General features: G+C 46.4%; 1 protein-coding gene across 1 annotated transcript in view; it reads right to left on the bottom strand.

The window, feature by feature from the left end:
* The window catches only part of VAV2 (vav guanine nucleotide exchange factor 2), a gene marked incomplete at its 5' end in the record, with an annotated part of 47428 nt that extends 36013 nt beyond the window's left edge, over positions 1 to 11415 (bottom strand). The window contains one exon of the mRNA XM_029084768.1: positions 11357 to 11415. Coding sequence (XP_028940601.1) covers positions 11357 to 11415 — 59 coding nt within the window. The remainder of the gene's footprint in view (positions 1 to 11356) is intronic.
* Positions 11416 to 25964: the final 14549 nt, after the last annotated feature.

Raw genomic sequence — 25964 nt, 5'->3', positions numbered from 1 at the left:
TGAAGGCAGCCTGGGGTCCCCAGGGAGAGGATCCCCACAGGACGGGATGCTGATGCTGTGGGGGAGCAAAACTGGAGACACGTGAACTTTTAACTGCCCCCAAGAGCAATTTTCTCCTCTTCCCTCCCACCCTCCCTGTTTCACGATAGATTGCCTCTCCTGAAAGATTTAATACATGGCCTGGCTAGCCCCTGAGTTTGCTATTTTTGGATCCTGTTTCTAGCATTAGTTTTCCTTCCTTCTCCTGCTTTACTTCATCCTTCCTTTGGTGAGCAGCTTCAGACCATGTGTTTGGAAATAGCGGTCAAATCTGCTGCAAGTTCAATTAAAACCACGACTGGATGGTGACCCCAGCCATAGAGCAGGATGATTTCATGCTCCATGGGCTATCAGGGCTGCCATGCCTCTACTCAAGACGCAAACCCACAGGAATCAAGGAGCACCCAAGGGTGGCACGTATGACCATGACCACATACGACACGGAAGGGAGGAGAGTGATGGGTGGGAAGTGTAGATGGGTGTTGGCGCTTTAAGAGCCGAAGCTGCAAGTGGCTTTGGCCTTGAGCAATTAAGTCCTGACTTTGAGTGAAAAAAGGAGACTAGAATAAGATTTGTGAGAAAGAATGCAAGAAAACAAGATAAGAAACTTCTTATGTAACTAGTCAGAAGTAAAAAGAATGCCTCATGAACAGGTGGATTTATCCAATCAAGTACTGTAACCAAGCGTGTGAACAGTAACTTTTAGCCAATGAAGAGTTGTTTATGTGTGTGTGGGTGTTAGTAGCTTAAGAGTATATAAGTGATCATGTAACCAATAATAAAGGTCTCCAGTAGAATTCACACTGAATCGTGTGTGGCGTCCATGGGTGAATCCCTCTCGGCAGATGGGGCTGCACTGGCTGTCACAGTCTCATTGCAAGGCAGGTGCCATTGGGTGATCACCCCAACACCTGGCACAAACAACTGCCTATGCATTTGTGAGATGCTGGGGGAAGCCCATTTTGGAGAGAAGCTTCAAAGCAAAAAGGTGCAGTGAGAGACGAGGAGGCACTCCGGATTTCTGCAAAACGTATGTGTTTGCGTGCATTGCCTCTCCCCTGCTGTCCCCTGGGGATTAATGACAAATACAAAAGCCACGTGAATCACAGACTAAAAAGCCACCAGCTCCTCCTGCACGTGGCTGAGCTGGTCACAGGAACCGGTCTCAAACCCCTCTTGGACAGAGAAGGGGGTACAGCCACCACTGCCACAGGGCTACAGCATCCTGCCCAGCTCCAGCAAGGAAGGAGAAATTGAAGGTGATCTCTAATTAAACACCATTTGTTAAAATAAAAATTAAAAAATCCACCACAAGGCACGACCTCCTTTCTTTTACATGCATCTTCTGTTTTTTATCTCTGACTATTTCCTTCTCCAGTCCTCACCATGCCAGAATAAAAGAGCAGTAAAGAAAATCACAAGCACACATTTCCAACCATATATCTGGGCTTGAGGTGTAATCAGTTCCTGTGATAAACCCTCCTCATGTAAGACAAGGAGGCAGCAAAGAGAGAAAAAGGTTTTTTAATGAGAGTTGCACAGAGATGGTGGCTCTGCCAGCTCTCCCAGCTTCACCTTGACCATTGGCAAAGCATCACAATGAAAGTCAGGGCTGGGAAAGAATTAATAACCTGTATCTCTGCAATAGCAGATAACGGCTAAATAAGGATGCACAGAACGCAATTAGAAGGAAAGTCACGCCGAGGAGAGGATTACTAAATGGGTCAGCTAAAATCTGGAGCTGAAGGATGGATTTTTGGAGAAAGCCTTAGGTTTGCCCTTTGTTCGTGCCTCTTTCCCCAGTTGCCCGTACAAATGTCACAGGCCAGCCAGGAGCTGCAAGTGGCTCCAGAGAGGCTCCCCGTGTCCCCAGGTCACCACCACTTCCCACAGCTCCTCTTCTCTTCTCCAAAACAGGGTGCCAGCCCCTAGACTGCAGCACAAGTCACCCAGGGCTGGGACCATGCCATGGGCTGTGGGCGCAAATGGGCCTTACTCTTCTCCAAAAGCTCTATGTGCAACAATGTAAATTAATTTAGCCCTACTAATTATGACCACTGTTTAAAATCTCTCCCTGCTGTTGGCTTAGGTTCCCTTATATATCCATTTACATTATTTTCTTTGCCAAACATAGGAAAATTTAATCCTCCAGCAGTGAGCTGATGAGGATGGACCTCCATCAGCCAGCTATAAAAAACACATTAAACACTTTTCCACTGAGACTTGCACCAGCACTGGGTGGCAGTGCTGGCAGGAGGTGTGGGGTCAACTGCCCACCCCAGTCCTGTCCCATCAATGATTCCCTGTGTTGCTGGTTGTGCCGCTTTCCTCAAAGTGCCTTCGTGGCTAACCACCACAGGTCAGGCTCATCTCGAGATGATGTTTTCCACTTGAGCTGGCTGCAGAAACAAATTTCATGTGGTGGGGAGAGGCTGGGGGAGGAGAGCTCTGGTCTTGCTCCTGCCCCATCATCTCCACCTTAAGACAACTCTAAGAAAAGCCAACTGGGTGAACTTTTAACTCAGTGTTTCTCATCAGGCTTTCCCTCACACACAGCCAAGTCTAGCACAGGATTTGCATTGAGACACCTTCATGCAGATTATCAACCTGTCCCAAACCATGCAGGGAGAAGCGTCTCCATCTGGTTGGGTGATGGTGCTGCATGTCCTCCAGCCATGAGCTCCCCAAGAGCAACTGCATTGTGTGGGACCACTTTGTATGTCTTTTTTTTTTTTTTTTTTAAAAAAAAAAAAAAAAAAAAAGAACAGAAACACTGGAAGTCAAGGAGTCTAAAAGCTACTGATTCCCTGGGAAATTCTTACAGATCTCCAGGTGCATTGCAACTTCATAAATAGCATTAAATGCTATAGCTGGGAACAGTGATGAGTAAAAGTATTCTGAGTCCACTGAAACCCAAGAGGTTTGCAGAGATGCCAGTTCACTTAAATTCATTTGACAATGTCTCTTTTTAAATATTGTTAGTTAAGCACCAGACTTTGTTTTTCACTCCATCGTCATGAAAAACCACCTGCTGAGTCATTTATCCTCCCAGCCCACGCCGGGGCTGCAGCAAACCCAATCCCTCTTAGATGAAGAGCAAAAGCCCCAGCAACATCAAACACTGCTGGAACAGGCTCTTAGAGATAATAAACCTCCCAGAGTAGACTTCTTCACAGACAAACCCCACAGCATTCAACAGCATCGTTTCCAGAGATCAAAGAAGAGAACGCAAGCAGGATCGATCTGATGTGTTTGTTTTAGAGCCTAAAAGAGAAGGGAAGACCAAGGAATTTGTTACAGAGTTCAGAGCAAGCTTCTCCTCTTGAGGACAAGTCTTAGAGCAGATGATCGTTCTCGACACATGATGCAAAGCACCCCTTTGATCTTACAAAACGTTTAGGCTACTTTCTGGGTTGGAGAGCTTACATACGCACAGCACACAGTACCCTGCAAATGCAATGCAAGGCAGGAGCAGCCCACAGCCAGAGAACATCAGATACGGCCATAATCAATTAATATTTCACGAAGCACCTAATGCAAAACCCCTTCCTTGCTCTCAGCAGTCACTCGGGTTGCCCATGATCCATCCCACGCCATGTCCTCACCAGTCACCCCCACATGCTCCTCTGCAGCAATCCTCACTGCAGAGGGAAGGCACAGCTCAATGCACTGCCTGGCTGCTCCCTCCTCTGAATTATTTAATGGGAAGAGCCAGGTAGGCTGTAATTCTAACAGCAATAAGCAGAAGATGTATTTATTTATGAATGTATTTCAGCATCTAGGTGCTTTGTCCTAGCAACTGAAGCCAGCTGTTCATCTCTGCAGTACCATCACAGAGAATACCAAGGGTCAGGGATGGGTCAGTTTTACTTGGATAATTTTGTACAGCAGCATCTTAGCCTCCAATCCGTGTGTGACAGAGCAGGGAGGATTTGGCATGATTTATCTTCTATTTTCCCTGTCTGTCTCCATTCCGATTTCTTGGGGCCCTGGGAATAGAAAGCCCGGTAAGAAGCAGGCAGGGTGGAAATGTCCTACTCCCTGCCCTCTGTCCCAAGGAGCTGTTCCCACCTCAGGCCACTCTTGGTGGAGATTGTGTCAGGCAGATCTGTGAGGACGTTTTCATGACTTGTGCAAGCACCCACAGGAGATTAAAGAAGGTGTTTCATTCCTTACCAGGAACGGGACTCGAGCCTCTCAGTGCCAGCATGCCAATCTCCCTTTGTCCAGTGATCAGACTTCAGTGTTTTAAAAAGCAGGTGGAGTATGTGACACCCGTGAAACATGAGCTGCTCCCATCCACTGCCCCTTCTGCAAGGGATTTCTTCATAAATGGAAAGGACCAGAGCCTCAAGATGGTGCAAAGGAGTTCTACAGCTCCGCTGGGATGGACGGGGCTGTGCTAAGTCTTCCTGGATCAGGATGTGGCAGAAAAACATTTCCACAGCATGGTATCTACAGCCCATAATTACACCTTGTAGTAACGCACAAAACCCATGGCTGGGCATACAGATCCTCCAACAACCTCTTTTTGAAGAAAGCATCATGGCAAGACAGAGAAACCCCACGAGTGTCTGCAATTTCACCAAGATTTTGGACTTCAGGCTGTGCTCTCCATGCACATTTGGGTTTGGGGTCATCAGTTGGCTTCAGCTCTTGCACTTACAGACCAGTCTGTCTGTCCCACCACTGAAGTTTAATGCTGCTTCCATTCCAAAATATATTTCTCTAGGGAGAAGTGCTCAGCTCTCCTTGGCTGTTCATAGCAGGTCATTTTGATAACTCCAACCTTCTCAATTTCTTTTTCCCTCCTCTTTTTCTCCAGGATGGCAACTCACCCTCTGAACATGGGATCACCCCATCCCCGTGACCATGGGTTCCCTATCAGCCATCGGTTCTGACACCCCAGGTGTCCTGAGCACACCATCAAGTCTTCACGAGCACAGCAACCCTGGAGTCATCCAAAGAAAACTGTGGGGTTTTGCAAGACATTCACATGGAACTGAAAATGGATTCACCATTGGCTTCAGTGGGATGAGGTAGATTAAAGCAGCATTTGATTTGCTGATGTACCAAAAGGTGGCTGTGACCTGACCAGGGGGTGAGCAGAGAGGTGACCTGGAGCTGCTTCTCCAGCCCCGCTCCTGACCTGGGCAGCACCTTTGAGCTTTGGTTCCCATCTGTGAAACGGGAACAGCATCAGGGAATGATTTTGGTAAAGTGCTGCGAGATGGATGAAAACCATGCTATTAATGCCCAAGAGCCAGTTGTATAAAGCAGAATGGAATCAATTCTCCCCCTGCAGAACAAGATATATCAGAGCATACCAAAAGCTGCTGAATTTAATTAAAATCATACTATTGTGTTACATTACTCATCTCTGGAAAGAAGCACCTCATGCTGTGCCAAATTTTAGACACGTCCTCTGAAAAATTATGATTTGCTTTTATTTGTGGTCTGGAACTTGCAAAAATTCTTACAAGATTAATTTGGATAGAAATTCAGTGGGGGAACAGCAAGCTACATCATCAGATAACACAAAGCTGATGATTTTGCAGAAGAGCTCTCATAGTATTTAGCACAGTGCACTGCACAGTGCCCAAGGGTTAGCTGCATACCCTGCTTTATCTTTAGCTCAAATCTGAACCAAGCACTTCTTGGTTCAGAGACTATGAGACAAGAAAATAACAGCTCGTATAATTTTATCTTTCAACACATTATCGCATTTTTTAAAAATTCTCATGTATCAATGCTTCGCTCAAGAAAGCAGTTACGATTTTCTCCTCACTTCAGCTCCACATTGGCGATAACAGATGGATAAAATCAAAAGGGGAATCCAGAAACATTATTCTTAAATAAGAAAGGGAAAAAAACCCCAAACCCTCTGGGGTAACAGCACAACCAGTCACTAGGAAATTATATGGCCCAGGTCTCTGACTCAGAAGAAAACTAGATTTGAAAATGTTGTAGCTGAAAATCAACAGCAAACACAGTGAGCAGGGACATGGCCAGCCCTCCCTCCTGGTGGGATGTCCCCATGGCCCTAGTTCCACCAGGAACATGTGAGCAGCAGGTCAGGGAGGAGAGAGGATGCTCTTGCAGCTCACGTACTGGCTGGAAACTGCAGCAGGGCCCTGTCAAGCTGCACCCACCATGGAGGGAGACCAGAGCCCTCGCCCCGGTGAGCCAGTGCCATTAACCCAAACTCAGGGCACCATCACTCTGGGCAGATGGCCCAGAGCATGAAGATAAACCACAGCCAGGACGTAAAGACCTGGAACACACCCCACGGTATTTAACAACATCCTCATGAGACTCTGCAGTTGCCTAACTTTGGAAAATACTCTGTTAAAACAAAAATCGCTGTAGAGAACCTACCTAAATATGTATTTCTGCCTGCTTCCAGACCAGTGCCAACACTGCTGTTTGCAGGAAAGCATCACCAGCATGTCCTAGCCAAGGGAGGTCCTATGGGCAACCCAGCCCTGACACCCACTTGGCACTGGATTTGCAGGGGGTGGGGGTAGCCAGGGGGTAAGATAAGCATCAGGACCAGCACCAGCCCATCCCCCTGGAGAGCCAAGGGGGTTCAACATGTCCAGCCTCCTGTAAGCAAAACAGCAAATTCCAGCTCCTCACGTGCAGGACTTCCTGGGCACACCCAAGCATCCCACCAGCAAATTTGCTCTGTCACCTCAGGGCATGTGACACGCAGAGGTTAAATCAAGAGAATCAGTATTTTGACTTGTATTTATTTATGTGTTTAAATGCAAGGTAAAACGCAGCCCTGGGCAATGGGCTGGCCTCACTGTGTTTGCCTGGAGGTAAAACTAACATCACTTATTCTTCTGAAAAGCTCTGTCTGGCCACCGACCCAAGGGGCTCCTGTCTTGGTTCCCAGGATGGGGAAAACACAACCATCATGTTCTCCTTCCTTCCACCTCCCGGCCAAATCACCACCACTGCTCCTTCAGGAGAACACCTCCTCTTGACAAATAGGATTTACCCCTCCTCCCCACCTGCAAGTGTTTTAAAATCTGTTTTATTAACTGCAGTGCCTTCTGAAGAAAGTCACTAAGAAGTTCAGTTCATATATAAAGGATTTACTTAGATTAAGAGCCTCGGGAAAAGGCCTTTGAACATGCTAACTCCTTCCCGTTTTCAGATGGTTTCACTGTGCACACATTAAAAATGCATGCAGGCAGCATGAGCCAATATTCCTTAACCTCCTGCTTTGCTTGCAAAACTCTGCTTCCAGAAAAAACATCTATCTTGGGGAGATGAAAAAACACATGTCCCCTCCGTGCAGAGCTCATGTCGAGCCGGTCGATCTCGCTCGCACGAGGAGCCCAAAGGACACCGGGATCCACCACGAGCAATGGAGAATAACCTTGGCTGCAGCAGGAAAGGCTTAGGGGGAAAAAAAAATGGTTTATTGAGACCTGCAGCAAGAAATCCTGTTGTCCTCCAGTTTGCTTGAGGAAACTTGGAAAGGGAATCAAAACTCGTGTTCCAGAGCCCAGGAGAACCTTTGCACACTACCCCTGCAAGACTGTGCTGCTTCTGTCTGCTTCAAGACCCTCGCACCTGACTTGGGAGCATTTAGTACCAGTCACTGTGAGAAATGGGATAATGGACTTAATGGGGCTGAGTCAGGTCTGCAGTGGAAACTCCTGGTGTCCTGGCTGTAAAATAAAGCCTCCTTGTTCAGAGACAGCCACGGATGGGCAAGGAGCACAGTGGTAACCTCTCACTGCAACTGCTGACAGTCCTCCAGACAGATAGAGGAGAGGATCAGAAACAATAACAAATAAAATATATCACCTCCCCTTAGCTGATGGACAACGCTACACAATGAGGATCTTTTCTTTGTTCCCACATACAGCCCTGTAAAACAACACAGGGATGAAAATCCCAGAAAAAAGGGTATTATCACATTACAGCAGAACCTGTGCTCCCAAACCTGCATGAGCAGGCAGATATCGTCTCCAACAAGCCAGGGGAACAAAGGCATTTCTCATCTCCCCATTTCTGAGAGGGGAAAATAAGTCACACAAAACTAAGGGATTTTCCCTGGGCCATGTCCGGGCAACCGAGGCAGAGCCAAGATCCAAGGGTAGTTTCATGCGTTCGCTTTCCCTTCAGTGTGTGTCTTTATCCACAAAAGCATCTTTCCTCTGAATGCTTTAAAGACAGAAAATGTGTCTTTTTCTAGGAGGCACCAATAAGCCTCTTATCATCAAGGTTATATATATGCACAGGGCACTAACCAAAATATAACCCAGTGTGGAGGTGGTGGTCCTTGCAACTACAACGCTTCTTGAACTGGTGAAGCATCGTCTGGGCTGTGTGCACACACAGCCTCATGCAAGAACCAAATCTATTGTTGCCATCATGCTGGAGGGTGACACTGGTTTCTGCAGGACTTCCAAAACCTGCAACTGGGACTAGAAGAGCACAGGAGGAAAAAAGACACAGCAAGGGCTGTAGCTACAGCTGCAATAGATTAAGCCCAGCCTTAGCAGCGTGCTGCAAATAAAACATGGCATTCAAGATCTTTTTTTTGCCATGTTTTGCTGCTTGTAGCTTGTTCCTTGGAAGGAACAGTCTGTCATCTCATACAGCTATCCTCATAGCTATCTGATTTACACAGTGAAACAGAGTTTCACTGGCAAGGTTCATGTCTCCAGAAATTATTAGACAGAAAGACTTTTTTTTTCCCTCCACTGAACAGCATTTAAGATTCATTTTTATTTTTCTACCCTACATGCCATTAAACTTATTTAAGGACAAGTAACAGGCTTGGGAATTTATTTCATTCTCAGTTTGCATGATCCTGATTCTCAGACCCCAAAATAGGGGTTGGAGCAGAGTCACATCCATGCTCTGGGGCTGATGACCATACCATCCATATATCATCTTAACTGCACTGTACTGACCATGTTTTCAAGCACTGTGCCGAAGCCAACAAGACTTTGCCATTTATTTCAATGGCAGCATCTTCACTCTGGGGGAGGGAAGGGTAGGGACCCCAGTCATCAGTGGGGACCCCAGTAAGCTGAGGGGCAGCGGTGGCTAACGTGGCCAGTCCCTTTGAGGAGCCAGAGCTGCTGCTGATTCCCCAGATTAAATTAATTCATCTGAGATTAATTTCTGTCATTGAAGCTTTTGTGACAGTGTAACAAGAAATTACCTAATTAAAGGGGGAAAAAAAAAAGTGCAAAAATGGACAAAGCTCTCTGACTGCAGGGGACAGTGGTGATGGGAAGGGTAACCCCTGGGGGGCATTTTCTGTTCTGGTAGAGCCGGCAATGGGGAGGAGGAGCAGGGTTAATACGCAGGAAAACAGAGTTAGAAGCAAAGACCCACTAAACCCTGTGCTATTCTTGTGTGATTATGGTGCCAAAGGCTTCCAAGATAAGGGATTTTAGTGGGAACCATAAATGCTGGTTGTAAAATGAATGAGAAAAAGCTGCATATCCACAAGAATAGCAAAGCCTCCCTCCTCCTGGCTCCCAGCTATTGCCCAACCCATCCATCCCTGAGAGTGGAGACCTCAACAGAAACACCAGAGATTCAGCCAAAGCCTTCCAAAGGACAGCCGGCTCCTTCACTCTCTGCACGGACACCAGGACCTCCCTGCCTAGGGAAGGGCTTTGCCAGGGGTGACACAATGCAACATGCTCCAACGATGCCCTGAGACTTAAACCCAGCCTTGCAAAGGCACTGCAGCTCATGCCCCCATTACTTCAAACTGCCTCCAAATGCCTTGGATGTTCTTTTCCCTTAAAATAATCACCACTGCAGGCTTCTCGAACAAGGGGCTTTAAACTGGAGGAGGGGAGATTTAGATGAGATATTAGGAAGAAATTCTTTACTGTGAGGGTGGTGAGACACTGGCCCAGGTTGTCCAGAGAAGCTGTGGCTGCTCCTCCCTGGAAGTGTTCAAGGCCAGGCTGGATGAGGCTTTGAGCAACCTGGTCTAGTGGAAGGTGTCCCTGCTGATGGCAGGGGGGTTGGAACTGGATGAGTTTTAAGGTCCCTTCCAACCCAAACCAGTCTGGGATTCTCCAGAACTCAGGGCTACCCTTAATAATAAATAGTCCTTAACTTTTAGCACGTCTTTATTCCTCAAACCTTCGCTCCCTCCATCTCCCCTCAGTCCTGGTGGGATCTGTCAGATTTGTCTTTAACAGATGGGAAGGCTCCGAGTTTGTTTTACACGTGAGAAGCTGTTCCCCTCCAGCAGTATCACTGCAGTTAAGGCAGCAAAAATAAGTTCAAACAGTGGAAATCATGGTGTGGGATGGTGGGCATGGGAGGCAGGGGCACAACTAAAGCAAGGGCCCCATCCAGCCCACATCCCTGCAACCTGGTTGTGGTTAGCCTTGGGACACAGCCGCAGACCAATGCCCTGTTACACCAGAATAGCAGCAAGACACATCCTGCAGAGAAAAGCAAATGTTTTCTATAGCCAGGGAAAAAAATCACAGCCCCCCCCCCCCCAAAAAAAAAAAGGGAAGAAAGGTACTTCAGGTTAAGAACTCTTCCCAGTTATATCTGTGGTCCTAACGAGATGTTGTCAGATTAATTAAAAAAAAAAAAAATTGCACACTAACAAGAGAACCAATTGCAAACCAATTTTGCAGGGAATTGAACAAAGACCAGGATAACAGCTCTGCTTAATAGGGTTGTCTGCTGTTTTTAATTCCTCCTCCACTGCTCCTTCAATTAGCAGAGGAGGAGGAGCTGGCAGCAGGACAGCCCACCCTCAGTGCCAGGGCCGGGTTACTTATTAACCCCATCACCCACCCAGCACTAATGTGCCTTTGTCAAAGTCAGGAAGAAATTTCCCAGCTGCTAATGACTCAAAGGTCACCTGGGCACTTCTGCACAGAGCAGGGAGTGGGGCAGGTGACGGTTGGGGACAGTGGGGTAACACCACAGCTCTGCGGGCAGGACAAAGGGACAGGCATTGGTGGCTTTCCTGGGGTCCCAGTCCTCAACTGCACAGCATCTGCAGAGGGGACCCAAGAAGAAACCTCCATCAAGAGACACTAAAACCCACGCTGCCACCCTCCCCAGCAGGCATACTGCATACAACTCATGGCATTTTCACTTATTTTATTTGTAAACTATTCCTGAGCAGCTGGTGAGGTGCTTTTACAAGTATCCTGCCTACATCCCAAAGGTATCCTTGATGTCTGTTGTCCAATATATCCCAACCATATAAATGCTTCTAAAGAGTCTGATGTGATTAAATACTAGGAATATGGATAGAGAGAAACACTATAGCATCATTTTGAAAGGATCTTACCTAATTCCTTTGGTTTGAGCAATACTGTGGAAGGAGAGCCTGGACACTGCAGAGATCACCTGGAAACAAGAGAAAAAGATGCTGGTGTGCTTACTGAAGACAGAGGAAGGTTTGGTGGGAACTTGAGGACCCACAGCCTGGTATTTGGATCTGAACACCCACTGAAATGTGCTCCAGTTCCCCCATCAGTGTCAGGTCACCATCAGGGCTCGGATGATGGAACTTGAGGACCCACAGCCTGGTATTTGGACCTGAACACCCACTGAAATGTGCTCCAGTCCCCCCATCAGTGTCACAGTAGGTCACCATCAGGGCTCGGATGACACTGACAGTGCAAACATCACTTTTGGTTTTACCACTGAGCATAAAAGACATTAAACCTCAGCTATAAAGATACCCACTCAACAGCATCATCCGATGAAACTCCATCCTGCCGCTCATATAATGTGTCCAGAGCTGCTCCAATAGGTTTTACGTACCACTGAGAACCATTGAAAAACCCTCTTACTCTGTATTTTACTGCAAAACGTTTTAACTCCATTCACCTCTCTCCTCACAAAATGATCTTACTGAGGCAAACTTGCCAAGACTGAATGGTTTTGACTTCTCGCATTTCAATAAAGATGCATCATCAGTTTGTCAGAGGTGAGTGCAGACCATCGCCCTTTTCTAGCGGAAAACAGCCAGAAGTGATTCAACAACAAAATATTTTCATCAGCATCGCAAGCAGGAACAGTAAAACCACCAGCTTTTTCTGAAAACTCCTATTTTTAAAGGAAGTTTTAATTGCTACACAACCACTGCTGTCGTGAGCATGTTTTGGCCTATTTCTTGCTCTTGAGAACCCATCTTGCTCAGGAGACCTACCAAACCACCACCCAGCATGCCTGGTTTTACAGGGATGCTCTGGAGCCACTGATTATGGACCATAATTACTGTGTGACTAGAAGAGAAACTGTAAAGTTTCTCAAGCAGAAATTTAATGCCATGAACGTTAATGTGGTGAAGTTCCTCATTTTACTGTAATCTAACAAAAAAGCAGCACTGAGGAAGGTTAGAGGCTTCTGGAAAAGGTACTTCAGTCATGTGTTCTCCTGCCAGCAAGCGGCAAGCTCACAGTGCCAGCCAGCGAGATTCCCACCTCCGTTCTGGGGAGGTGTTAAGCAATCCTGGCTCTCCAAATTCCCTCTGACACTCCAGTCTCTGGATGGTCTCTTGTGTGTTCTGGCTTTGAGGAGCATCAAGTAAACACGCGGCTACTGGTAATGTCACTTTTCAATGAGCAAACCTGATCTGGAGAAAGTGAAAGGGGCTGGGTGAGCTCCCTTGGAAGAAAAAGCTCCATATGAACCATGTCCCTCCCAGTCCTCTGAAGTGCACGCTGTCATTCCAATTTGCATTTTTTTTAATAAGGTTGGCTTTGCCTTTAGAAAGACATGAACAGTGAGAGGAGAAAGCAGGTTAAAACAGAAGCAGGAGTCAAAGAAATCAGGACTCCCCAAGTTGTCAGCAACTTAAAAGACCACTCCAGGCATGCTCTCTGTGCCGCAGTCTCCCACCTCTAAAATCCTCCCCAGTTTGGGAGAGGAGGTGGGACTGAGTTCATTAGCATCCCTGAAAGGCTCCAGGGCTCGTCAAGGCAAAGCCGTGGCGCAGAGCATCGCCGCCGGCGAGCAGTACCTGCAAACGCTGAGCCCAACCAGGGTGCAGAGGCTGGAGATGCTCCAGGGGGCTTAAAATAGTCCAAGGGAAGTCCTAGACTGATTGAATGAGTCTCTTCTGCAGTCTGTTATTAGATTTCTGAAGTACAAAAATCAGTTTATGAATCAGACAGTTCTACCGGAGGGTTTGACTTCCAGGGAAATTTAAGAGAAAAGCACACTGTTCTCTATGCCAACTATTTTTGCTTTGTTCTTTTATGAAAAGCCCCAAGCACTGAACATCCTGGCACATCAAAGCCTGGGACTTGGTTCCAGCAATGAGCCGGCATGCACAGACGTGCTTGCCTACACTTCGGCTCCCAAATCAATGCTCAGGTACGTAAGCAAAGCGATCCACTTTGAAGGATCAGGTACGAAGAGCCTCCATGAAGCTTGGCACCACCAAGAACCAGACTGAACAGTAAATGTCCCAACATCAGGGAGTATTTTTCCAATGACAACTCCCGCTAAGGCAGTAGCCAAGAGCAAGAAAAGCCAAGTGCAACCCCAGCCCCTGGGCTCCAGCCTGCCAGCCCCCAGCCAGGGAAGTGCTTAAACAGGCATTTAAGGATAAATAATCCTCTCAATTTCAACAGGATTAAACAACATTCTTAAAAGTAAGTCAATCCTTAAGTGTTTGCTAAACTCTGTCTCATCTGTCCCGTAAAGCAGATTCTTATTTGCAGAGAAACTCAGGAATATTTCCTGCCACTCCCGGCTATCGTTTTCTACGAGGCCAGGCAGGATCTGCATTGTCACCCACGCAGCCTTGGCACAAGGAATCCCTGATCTCATCTGAGCATGTTTACTGCTTCTGCAACAACAGGGATATAGTAATACAACTAATACAGACATGACACTAAGTGGAATTATAGTTCACTGGTTATTTATACCTCCCCTTTCTTTTATGACAGCCTGGAAATGCAGATGTTTTGTTTCCCAAGGTATAACCAAAAAAGATTTCTTGCCATGGGGTATCAGTTCCCTTTGGATTTATGATTATTTCATAAGCTTAGACCTTTGGGTTTCCCTCCTTAAAACTAACCCACTGCTCAAAACTGGGAAGGTGGTCAAACTGAGGCTGCTGCATCCTGGAAGTGCTCCTGGAACAGACCAGGAGCATCCAAATCTAAGTGTGCTGGTCCCTTTTCACACCTGAAAAGGCTACAAGGACCGGAACTGCATCATGCCTGAGTTCCGTGTCATCACACCAGCTGGAATGGGGCTGGGGGCTCTCCCGATCCCATCTCAGGACAGTGACATTGCAGCAGATGAGAGGGTTAGCAAAGACATTTGAACATCCTTATCTGTGCTTTTATCTTCCAGGAGAAGGAGGGCCATGGGCTTAAACAACAGGGGCTCATGCAGATTATTATTTTTATTATTATTACTACTTCTTCACCCATTTCTCAATGCAGTTTTCTCTAAGAAAACCACATTCAGCATGCAAACGTTACCATTGAAGCTCTATATAATGTCCCACTGACAATAAGATGCCAGAAATGGAGCTACAAAGGTAAGCAGTGCAGGTGACGTACAGACAGATTTCTCTACAGTTGGCCTGCAAAGGGTTAGTGGGAATTTCTGGTGGTTTCACCATGGAAGGTGAGGGATGCCCTTCGCATTCTTGACGTTCCAGCTCACCTCGTATTTTTAGACATGAGCTAAATCCAACCACCCAGCTGATCATTTACCGACCCCCATGGGATGAGATCATTGCTGTGAACCAACAGAACCAGAAACGAAGCGTGAGGGCTGTGCATGTGATTTCAGAAGCTGAGCATCAGAGGTCTCGTGGAGACCCTGATTTAAAAAGGCACCAAGTTCTGCACTTCATGGGCAAAAGAAAGGAAAAAAAAAAAAAAAAAAAATCAAGTCTCAAACTGGGTTGCTCACATTCATGGGTCACTTTGCAAGTAACCTGGCTGAGTAAAGAAATGGGATTTTTGAAAAGAAAAAAAAAAAAAATCAAAACCCACACACCACTACCATAAGAAATCTACGACTTTTCTTCCTCCGTACTACCAACACTTTCTTTCAGGAATTACGGATTTAAAAATAAACTAAAGCAAAACAAAAACCAAAGGATTATGCTTACTGGTCTTCTATTTCCTCCAGCATTGTTTATTGCATCTAGAAAACTCACAAGTAAACTCTCTCCTTATTTGAAAAAACAAACTGACCCCAGCTGGGCTAGAGAACACTTTGCATAAGAGGAACTCCCCAGCTCCCTGTGCTCCACCAGTGTGCCCCACAGAGCTCCAGCCAAGCTCCCAGCCCCTGCAAGGTCCTGCGTTCCCAAAACACATGAATATTTGCTTCTAAGCAAATCAGGACCTCTGCACAGTGGTGATAAGTCTGGGTAGAGACCGTGATGTTGCCACCTCCACCCTTCTGAGGTGGGGAGGTGGTTTCAGAGCCTGAAATTACACAGAGTAATTTTCTGGTTTGCCCCTAAACTCTTGAAGGGCAAAAGAAATCCTCAGGCCAAGCATCCCCAGCCTCTGCATGGGTAGAAACTTGACCTCAAATTCAGAGACGAGCTGGTTAAATTATTTCTGAGTTGGATATTATCATCCAATAGTAAAAACACTGATGTGAAGGATCTGATATCTGCAAACCAAAGCATCACAAAAGCAGCTTCCAGCCTCCCATCTCCTCTATTCACATACACTTCTTCCATGAACCATACCTTGGCTAGACCAGCCCTGGAAAGTCAGCACAGCCAAGCTCTGAGTGTGGAAGCCAACATAAAACATAACCTGCTCATTCTAGATCAATTATTTGTGTTCTGTGTGTGCTATTGCCTCGTGCATAAACCTGCAAGACCTTACAGCACGTGTGCGTTAAACCTACAGCTGCTTTCCAACCCTCTCACCGGACACAGCACAGCCGCGGCTGCCACCACTTCAGCATCCCACAGATATTGCTGGGAATTCCTTAAATCAACATCTGATACCACCTGGTACCCAAGATGAGCATTGCTGTACTTGCAGTGATTCACAGAATCATAGAATTGCCTGGTTGGAAAAGACCTCTGAGATCATCGAGTCCAACCATACTCATTTCCATAGGATGCCAAGGGTGGGCAAAACCCCATTAGGGGATCAGATCAGTTTGATTTTCCTACACCCAGAGCTCTCTCCTCTCAGCTGGACCTCATCCACCCAGCTGGCTGCTGAGGACGAGGGCTATTCAATAATAATCCATTTGGACAACTGGATTGTGCCTTTCCAGGTTGGATGTGCTGTCTGAGTGGTTTCTCCACAGCTTTACCTCCCATTCCCACTTGTGCCAGGCGGAAAGGCAACGTGCCGGGGAAGCACTGGGTTTGCTAGCATGGAGTGGCACCAGCTGAGCAGATTTCAGCTGATACATATTTGATAAGGATTTTAAATCAAAGCCAGGGAAGCTCTCCCGTGACGGTGTGTCCAGGCTTATCTCCCTGTATTTCACTGCAAGGACCACACAACAGATGGGGAACTCAGGGATGGAAGTATGGTAAAGCCTTTTCTCTCCTCCAACAAATACCCATTCCAGGACTTAACTTCCACTCCCTTTTGATTTATTGAAATATCCACAATTTGTGACATTGCTATGGAACTGCAGATGCTCTTTAGAGCACCCATCAAATCATGCGAGATGGAAAAACCAGAAACGTAAAGCAAAACTGATTTGCCAGAGCAAGTGGGGAACAACAGAAGCGCTCAGCTTCCAGCACCCCTCTGGGCTTGCTGCTCCCTTGGCCTCAAAGATGCGTGTGCAGCATTAAGTGCTGTTCTCAGGGAAGGAATAAATATCATCTTAAAGCTTAAACAGTGGTTTGGTGGCCAGGGATGTTAGGACCATGTGCTTCACTAGGGCTGGACCACTGGTTGGACTTCCAACCTGCAAAATGGATGCAAGAAATTTGGGTACAAGCTGGATTTTGGTTCTGGAATTCAGCAAGGAAGGTTGAACATACACACTCCTTCGTTTTCTAAAGGGATTCTTGGTCATGGAAGTAGCAAAGGGTTAAAATAACCTCAAGTGAACATCTGACACAGACCGTCCGGAGACCTCTTTAGTTCAGAGCCCCCATGTCAGGCCGCATTATGGTCACTGCTGCGTTACAGGGACGAGCGATTACACCTCTCAAGATAATGAGGTTAAACCCTCTAACAAGAGCCCATCAGCAGAGATGCAGTTTCCAGACAAAAGCTTCTTTACCAAAACTAAAAATTGTGCTGAGAAAGCACAAGGGAGGCACCAAAGTTTTGTGTTATTTCCCTGCAAGGCAGTGGGAAGGGAGGCAGTGGCTCCTCAGCAAGGCTGCCTGGGCAGGAGCATCCACCACAGAAAAGCTGGAGTACGTACAGCATTTTCTACAGGCTTGACTAAAAAGGTCTAAAATACCTCTCCAGCCAGCCCAGCAGTTCATGTAGCGTTTGGACACCAGAAGCAGACATCCACCATCCAGTTTGGACTTCAGGTTTACAGCACTTTGCAAGGAATGTGCTGCCAAATAGATGCCTTTCCTCCCTGTCACCTTCTCTGGGGAGAAGTGACAATCAGGTCGGATAATTTTGAAGGAATTAGCTCAAGCGTGGGAAGATGTGAAACACGTAGGAGGACGTAGGTGCTAACAGCCCCAACCTCAGCTTGTGCAAACTGGGAGAGTCTCTGCTGAAACCACCAAGCTGTGCTGACTTACACCTCCCAGGCACTTGGCCCTTCATGCTTTAAAGAGGAGCAGGAACAGAGGAGGGAAAAACAAAACCAAACCAAACCAAAACAAAAAACTTAATTAGCTTAAAACACTGGTAAATAGATTTACACAGGCGATCTGCAAAGCTCTGACCACAGTGGCTAATTGGGACACACAGGATTGCTGGCAGAGATCAGTTTGCATCGCCACGTGCCGTCACGTGGGACCAAGCCGCCACAAAGACACGTTGTGCCAAGGTATTTGAGTACGGGGAAAAAAACACCAGCAGAATCATTTCCATGCAAGGGAAGGAGAAATGTTGCTGGCTGATAGCAGCATTCATTGTGCCTTCGTGTTTCCAGGCAGTCCAAACTCTGACCCTGCTGCTCTGGATCTCTACAGGGTTTGAAGACCCTAGAAAAGCATCTCGGTCTTGCTGTCAAGGCTCAGAGCCTACCTTGTGCCAGGCAGGGTGGTTATAATTATCATACCTGTGCTATGCATGGATACAATTATCAGGAAAATTCAGGGAAAAGGGTCCCACAGTCAACTCTTGGTTCCAGAGCACTGCTGCAAGTATCAGAAATGAAAAGATGGCCAAGTCATTATCCTACCAAAGCAGTTCCAGGAAGAGAGGTGTTTGTCTCACACCATGGGAAACACTAGGACAGGCTGAACTTCGGCCAGAAACTAGCTGCTCCTGCTAAATATTTGAATTCAGGCAGTTTTAGTTAAGTTTGCTCCTCAACTTGAAGGGCACCTGTTCCACAAACCCATCCCCCAAGCTTAAGGGCTCAGGGACATTCTCTGACCCCAGTCCACAAGTCATGATATTCCAAGTCATGCATCTTAGCAAAATCCCTTATCTTGTGACTCAAAAAGAGACACTCAAGCCTTCCCGGGGGATAAAGCGATGTTGTCTCCTGATTAATCAGCTCTGCCTTAAGGTACCGGAGTGACTTCCAGCCCAAGGGGATTCCCAAGGTGTCCTGCAGCCCCAGGAAGGGATGGTGGCTTTGCACAGCACACTGCAGGGAGAGGCTCTGCCACAAAAGCATCCTCCCTCCCCCAGTATTGATTGGATTTGTTGAAACAGATGGAAAAAACAGCTAGTCAGATGCGAAACACGGATATAGCCAAACCTGCTTCCGAGAAACTGGCTTAAGTCTGTATTAAATTTAATCCCTTTTGATCAAGGCCTTGGGTGTAAGCAGAAAACATTACAGATTTTCACATACCTTCAAGTTCCCATTTCCATTCTGCTCTGAAATGGAGTTGGACAGTCAGAGGAAAACATATGGAGCACAAAAAGAGAGGTTTAAGAACATTTTGCATGTGCAGGAGAAATTGGAAGCACCTGTATGAAACCAATCCACTCGCACAATGGTAATCTGCCTACTGAAGAGAGAGAGCTTGAAGTTTTCCTTGGCTTATTTCCTTCATCTTTATTCCGGCTGCTACAAGAAAAAAAAATGCAGCAGTAGGAAAAAAAACTCTACAGAAAGTGCTAAAAAGCCAGTTCTTTGCATTTTACAAAGCCCCCTGACTTCTGGCACAACCACAGCATCCAGACATGTGTTTCTCTAATGAAGTTCAAATCCCTTCCAGCCCCAGAGCAGCAGCACAGACAGGAGATGCTCACACCAGGAGCTGTATACGTAGGAGCAGTTACAAAGCCCATCTGTAGACCTGCAGACCACAAACAGGTTTGTCCCAACTTGTCACATCGAGGAATTTTGGCTCAGAGGGTGAGATCACAGCCTCGCTGTCCCACCTAAGAAAAAATACGGGAACCTGCTTCAAGCTCGAGACACCCGCAGGTCGACACTTCAGAGATGGCCGTGGTCCAAGCCCCCGAAGGCAGTGGAAGCTTTTCCATTCTTTTCTCCCCCAGGCTTTGAGTCTTGGACGCACCTTGCAGTTGTACAGTAACTGCCACCGGGAGGCTCCACTTGGGCAGGTCCCCATCCGACCTGCAAAGTGTCAAATCTCTGTCCCAGGGAGCTCCACGGAAGCAAAGCCTCTCACAAAGCTCTTCTGCAGCAGCAGAAGCATCAGCTTAACCACCACAAGCTGCTGGAGATGAGCTGCGCTTTACAAATTGGTTGAAAACTCATTTAAGCTCAAAAGAGATTCCTATAATACTAAAGTAAGCGAAAGAGGTAGGAAGCAATAAGAGTTTTTCAAGTGCACAGTAAAAGAAAGCTTTTTGAATCTGGTTGGGAATTGCTGCTTTGATTTGTTCAAAGCTGGAACTGCATGTTTGCAGAGATGGGAGACCTTTCCCACCAAAGCTGCTTTTCCTGCAGCTACACAGATTCATGGGCTTGTTACAAGAATCCCCTTTGGGTCAACAGATCCGTGGGCTGCTCTGAAGTTTCCACACAGGGACATGTTCACCTGGATGAAACATTTTCCCTTTCACAGCTTTAAGTTTAAAATAAAAAAGGGGGGGGGGGGAGAAAGGAGTGCTCTACCAGACTTACAAATACTACCAAGAGCTTCTCTCTTTGCAATTATTAGATGGTTTATACAAGTGAAGACTCTTAAGATTGTGCGATGCAGTAGGAAAGCCAAGATGACCATGCGGAGCCAGGATGCTGCTACTCCTCTTCCCTGCCTTCCCCTAGAATGAGATAAAGGGATTCTTTTTTTTTAATATTCTGCTTCACTCCTGAAAAGTTGCTGGTGAAACACTTTTCAGAAATCAATGCTATTTTAGAAATAAAAGGGTTTTCCATCAATAATATTCTGACTGCAGAAATAACCCTCAGTTCCCCTCTGATTTGCTACTCAAAAGGACGGTTCTCAAAATAGCAATCATTGACTTCCCTAAAACCACGATTAACCAGAAGCATCAGCAAAGATTTTCAAACACAACTTGGTATCTGGAGCACACTCTCACCCCCCAGGAAGACCAGTTCCCACACTGGGCTCTCCAGAAGAGCCCAGTGCATCCCCAGAGGGGATGATGCCCCACACACCGGCCGTGCCACTGGATAAAGACCTCTGATGCTTACAGTCACATTTTTTTCCATGGCTTAATTCCATTATATCAATCTATTTACACCTGCAGAAATGCAGCAGCCTGGGGCTGATGGAGAAGGAGCCCTCACATTAGCTTCCCAGAAACTCCCATAGTCAGGAACTACCTTCCTCACATATTGTAACGGTGGATAAATATACCCATAAAGTGCTTTGATTTGACTGCATATGTTAAATTTAGTCTTTGCTCTGCCTCTGCAGACGGCACATTTACGGCTACGTGGGTGAGTGAACCAGGCATCACTTGCAGCATATTGCAAACTGCCATATAAAAGAACTGCAGTAAAATATATCCCCAAAATTGGCTCCCTTAGCGGGGTGTGCACAGTCACAGCTCACAAATTACAGAGCGGAAGGGAAGCTGGATGGATTTCCACAGTCACTACTGTACAGAGGGTGAGACAAGATGATCTAAGGGTCCCTTCAGACCTAAGAAATCCATGCAGCTGTAAAAAAAATAAATAATAAAAAATAAAAGAATCATAGATTAAATCTTGGCTGCCTCCAAGTCAAAAAGGAAAGAAAGAGTCAGGCACGATGTCTTCAGTCACTGATTTAAGGAATATAAATAGCTTTGTCAAAGATACTCAGGCAGATTCCCCAGCTGGATCCTCTACCATGAGCTCAGCTTTGCTCTTAGGACCTGCAGCGCATCAGGATGGCATAAAACAGCAGGAAAAGCAAACTGGTGAGCTCTGGCTCTGCTGGAAATGGGTGGGAAACTTCGTGTCGGGAGCACTGGCACCCCAAGGGAACAAGATCCTGATGGCCCTGGCTCAGCGTGCAGTGCTAGGAGAGTTACATCAGCTCCTCGGATGATACAGAGCAACTCTGAAAGTGTCACCAGCTGTTTATCTACTGCTAAAATGTGAGCGTTTAAAAATTAATAGGAACAGATTGAGCAAGTGTGGAACACACAGAAACCAGAAGCTTCGAGGAATTTCAACATGCAACGTTAAAATCAAATCGCACGGGCTGTAAAAAGCAAGCTCCAGCCATAGTACAGGAAAGAAATGCCAGAAATACACATGTATAATCACACGTTCATCCAGAGAGAGGGAAATGCAGCTCTAACCACCACATGCTCTTTCTTCCAGCCTTTTATTCAGACATTAGAGATAAAGAGCAGCCGGACGGCACTGTGGTCAGCCTTGGGTTGCATCACTGGGAAAAAAAACAAACCAAAACAAAGATTTTAAAAAGAGCCTCTATCTGTGTGTTAACACAGGCTCATTTCAACATGGTGGGATTAAGGGCTCTGGTTTTGAATGCACCTCGTTGACAAAGGTCATCAATTTTGCAGCAATGGATGCACACCTTTGACCTGCGTAAGAGGGAACAGAGGGTCCCCGGCAGCCACGCTGTGTGTGTACGAACAGGCTAAGACGGGAGAAAAAACAGCAAAAAAAGGAACAAGAATTACTGGTCCCAAAAGGGTAGGTCTGCAGAGCTCTGGACAATGTTATAAATAAAAGCCAACACCTAAAATTGTGTCCCAAAGGCCACACATGCAAATCTGAAGATGAGATCAGAGCAAGCATTAGAGAAATAACTGCTGGCATGTTAGCTATGAGCAGGTCAGTAATGGAGGTTCACAGAGAACTTCTCCCTGGAGCTCCTGTCCAGAGTAAAGATATTTTGCAATAAAACAGGTAAATCTGGTTTCTGTCCAGTGAAGCTCCTGGAAATGTCTGACAAGTATTTACTCATAGTAAGGGAAGGGAACAGGAAACTAGTATTTGTTCTTAGTTGGCTTGCTTGACATTTTCTTACCAGCAGTAAGACCAGTGAGAACACATTTAACTCAGAGGCTGAAGTCTCATTGACTTCACCAGAGCACACAGGCAAAGCAACCAAGGTTACCACCATGCACGGCATTTTACATAGCATGAAACCCAAAAAAGCTCAGGTCAGGGTGAGACCCTGCCCAGGTTCCTCATGTGGGGCCAAGACAGTGGCCAGAAGCCACGCACTATGAAAATCTACGCTGCAAATAATCATATGTGCTTAACAGCAGTAACCAGTGAAATGCTCAGAGGAAAAGCTCAGCCTGGAATAAATCTCAAAATTCAGGAGCATAACTGTGAAAAGAAGAAATGGCTTTCTGCCGTGATAGATACTGATAAGCATTTCAGTTTTGTTCAGTATAAAAAGAAAAAAGCCAACGTTTCGTTTGAATCCACAAACAAAGTATTTTCCATTTTTGGACAAAAAGGCCCAAAAATGTCCTGAAAATTGAGTTTTAATGATTTTTTTCCCCCCATCTGCTATAAAGGATGTTTTTTGTTCAAAACATCTTTTTTCCCTAACATATTTTGGCCAGATGTAGAAGATGTGACTGGACTTCAAAAAATACCATTTGATAGCACTACCAAAAGATAACCAGCTCAGACTAACCCTCACAAAAGAAAACCTTTCATTTCACGTCAGGTCCTCTGCATTGAGCTGCACCGGTATCATTTCATCAGCCTGCAGAACAAACTGGTCCATAGGGATGGATCTGAAAGGTTTGAATAATTCCACATCAAAATGAACTGTTCTTGGATAAGACTTCCACCAAAGCATCAAGACAGTACAAGACAGGCTGTGAGAGGCAAGAGGGGAAAATATATTCTTGTCAAAATGACATTCCCCTTAGGAGTACAATCTCCACAAAAGCGTTTACCCGCACACATTGTGTTGGATTTCAGATTCTGCACTTCTGAAACACATTATGCTGCGTACTTGAATCATTATGTTTGACTTATTTAACAATTTAACATTTGCACGCTCGGCTTTAAAGCTGGAGAAATAAAATCACATGTTTGAGTGACTAAAAGGAAAAAAGAAGGTTAGACAATATATGTATATTTATGCAAGTATTTCCCGCTCTGAAATTACATTAGCAAAGAAAACGTTAAACTGAGCAAATTCTCTCCCTCGCTGGCTGTAAATGAGATTTTAAGTGGTGGGACTGGTCAGCAAACAGCAGCAGTCATGGATGTGGAAAAGTGAGGGCAGCAGCTGGATGCAGGCAGGATGAGCAACTGCCTGAGGCTGCCCGTGCTTGAACGGTTCCAGCACCCAACCTCCATGTTCCCACCACAGCAGGACCACCATGCAGGTTGGCTGAGCAGGAACCCACCCCTCCAACCACACCTCCAGAAACACCTCAAAGGAAAAAAAACCAAACCACCTCACGGGGTGATGAGTGTCAGGCTATAAACTGAACAGAGACCTGGGTTCTCCTTGGGGTGTTCACGAGCACACTGAAGGTCAAACAAGAGCTGAGTTTCTTCTCCCTTCAACAGGGTCCAGACTCAGTGATGCCTCTCGAATGCCATGGAGGGACCTCATGCATGGCAGCTTGTGGCCATCAGTCAATAAAACTTGTTTTCCAGCTGGTGCATGCAACGCAACACAGCTCTTCATAGAATCACAGAATTGTTTTGGTTGGAAAAGACCTTTGAGATCATCAAGTTCAACCTTCTGAGCAAGCAAGGCATGACAGGAACACAGGAGCTACAAATGGCATTCTCCATCATTTAGCTGACACAGGATCAGGACTTTCTTCTCTACACCACTCACCAGACCTCAAGAGGGACAATCAGTTTAATATTTACCCCAAGGATGCTCCCAGCAGTAGCCCGGCTATCCCCCTCTGCCTATGAAGAAACCCTCACCAGCATGGCCCCGTGTCATCTCCTCTGCAATATTTACCACCAGATCTTTGTTACACCACCTGGTACCTAATGCCAAGCCCAACGATGAATAAGTATGTCCATGGAGAAAAGGACAGAGAAAAGGGGATAAGTGGGCTCAAAAGGAAAAAGAAAAAAAAAAAGCAGCCTTTTAAACCATTGAATCAGGACACCACCAGAAAATTTGCCACCTGAGCCACATACCCCATAACTTGCCTGGATCTCCAATAAGTGTTTTCCTCCTTGTCTGCTGCATTTCCACAATCCAGAGCCCTTCCCTGGCCAATATGGTCCAGTTCCATCCCCCAGACCCCACTTGTCTCCAACGCTGCCTGCAGCAGCAGCCCAACTCGGGAAACAAGCTGTGAGCTGCCAGGGTGATGGGTCAGGAGAGGGAGAGAAGTAGAAAGCTGTGATCACTGCACTACTGAGGGAAAACCCTGTGAAATATCCCCGCCAGCTATAGCAGAGGGGCACACCCAGGCAATGCTCTGTGAGAAAAAGGCCTCACTAATGTATTTTTCATAAAGTGCTTTATTCTGCTACAAACATCAAGCACTATCAGAAATAAATGTTCACAAGTGCAATAGTAGGTGGTGGAACCAATATCTGTAAAGCCGTGGATAAAAGCTGATGGTCTGTACACCAAAACAACTCAGCATTTATTGAGACTTCTAATTATCATCTATCCAAGCTATTTACATTGGAACCACTCCGTTCAAATGTGTGATCCCAGCTTGCTGCATCTCACCCTCTTCCTTCACATCTAAAGACACGTTGTGAGCAGGTCTGAGTCAGAGTTATCCCAGTTCACCCCAGTGAAGCCCCAGCAAGGGCAGCACAGTGTCACGTAGCCTCTGTCCATGTAAAATACAGGATCTCTTCATCTCAGCCCCGGAGAGGGGTCACAGAACACCAGCCCCAACCAGGAAAATGCTTCCATGGTACATGAGCAAAGGATGCACCACGTCTAAAGCAATTAGACCCACAGACGTCTCAATGATTCTGCTCAGAGCAGTCATTGATGTTTTTACTCTCTTATGGCTCCACAGCTGCTTTCCCGCTGATCCCTGGGGGTATCCTGATGGGAAATTCCTGCGGGGACCACGTACCACCCAGTATGGGTGATGGTGTTGACATCACCAGGCTGGTACCCTGCCAGCCCCTTCCCCCAGTGACTCTGGCAGAGCTACTGGGACCAACCTCCCTACCCTATGCTGAGCAAATAACTTCATAATACAAATTATCTAAATTCAATAAATATCTATCTGTCAGAGGGAGTATCCCCTCCCACCTCCTTACCCATTCCCAGAGCAGTGTGTTAGGTGCTATGTGGAGGTGACTGCCACAGCTATTGGGTATGGGGGGAATTTCCAGGAAAAGTCTGGAAAACCACCTTAGGGCTGAGGAAGAATAGACTTCTCAGCACCCATGGGTGCCCACAGCCACTGGATGCCCTCAGTGTGCTGCAGCAGTCACTTGATGCAACATAAGGA

The sequence above is a fragment of the Antrostomus carolinensis genome, unplaced genomic scaffold (assembly GCF_000700745.2).
Source record: "Antrostomus carolinensis isolate BGI_N321 unplaced genomic scaffold, ASM70074v2 scaffold6164, whole genome shotgun sequence".
In the NCBI taxonomy this organism is placed as follows: Eukaryota; Metazoa; Chordata; class Aves; order Caprimulgiformes; family Caprimulgidae; genus Antrostomus; species Antrostomus carolinensis.
Note: the sequence above shows the minus strand (reverse complement) of the source record. Positions and strands in the feature narration are given on the sequence as shown.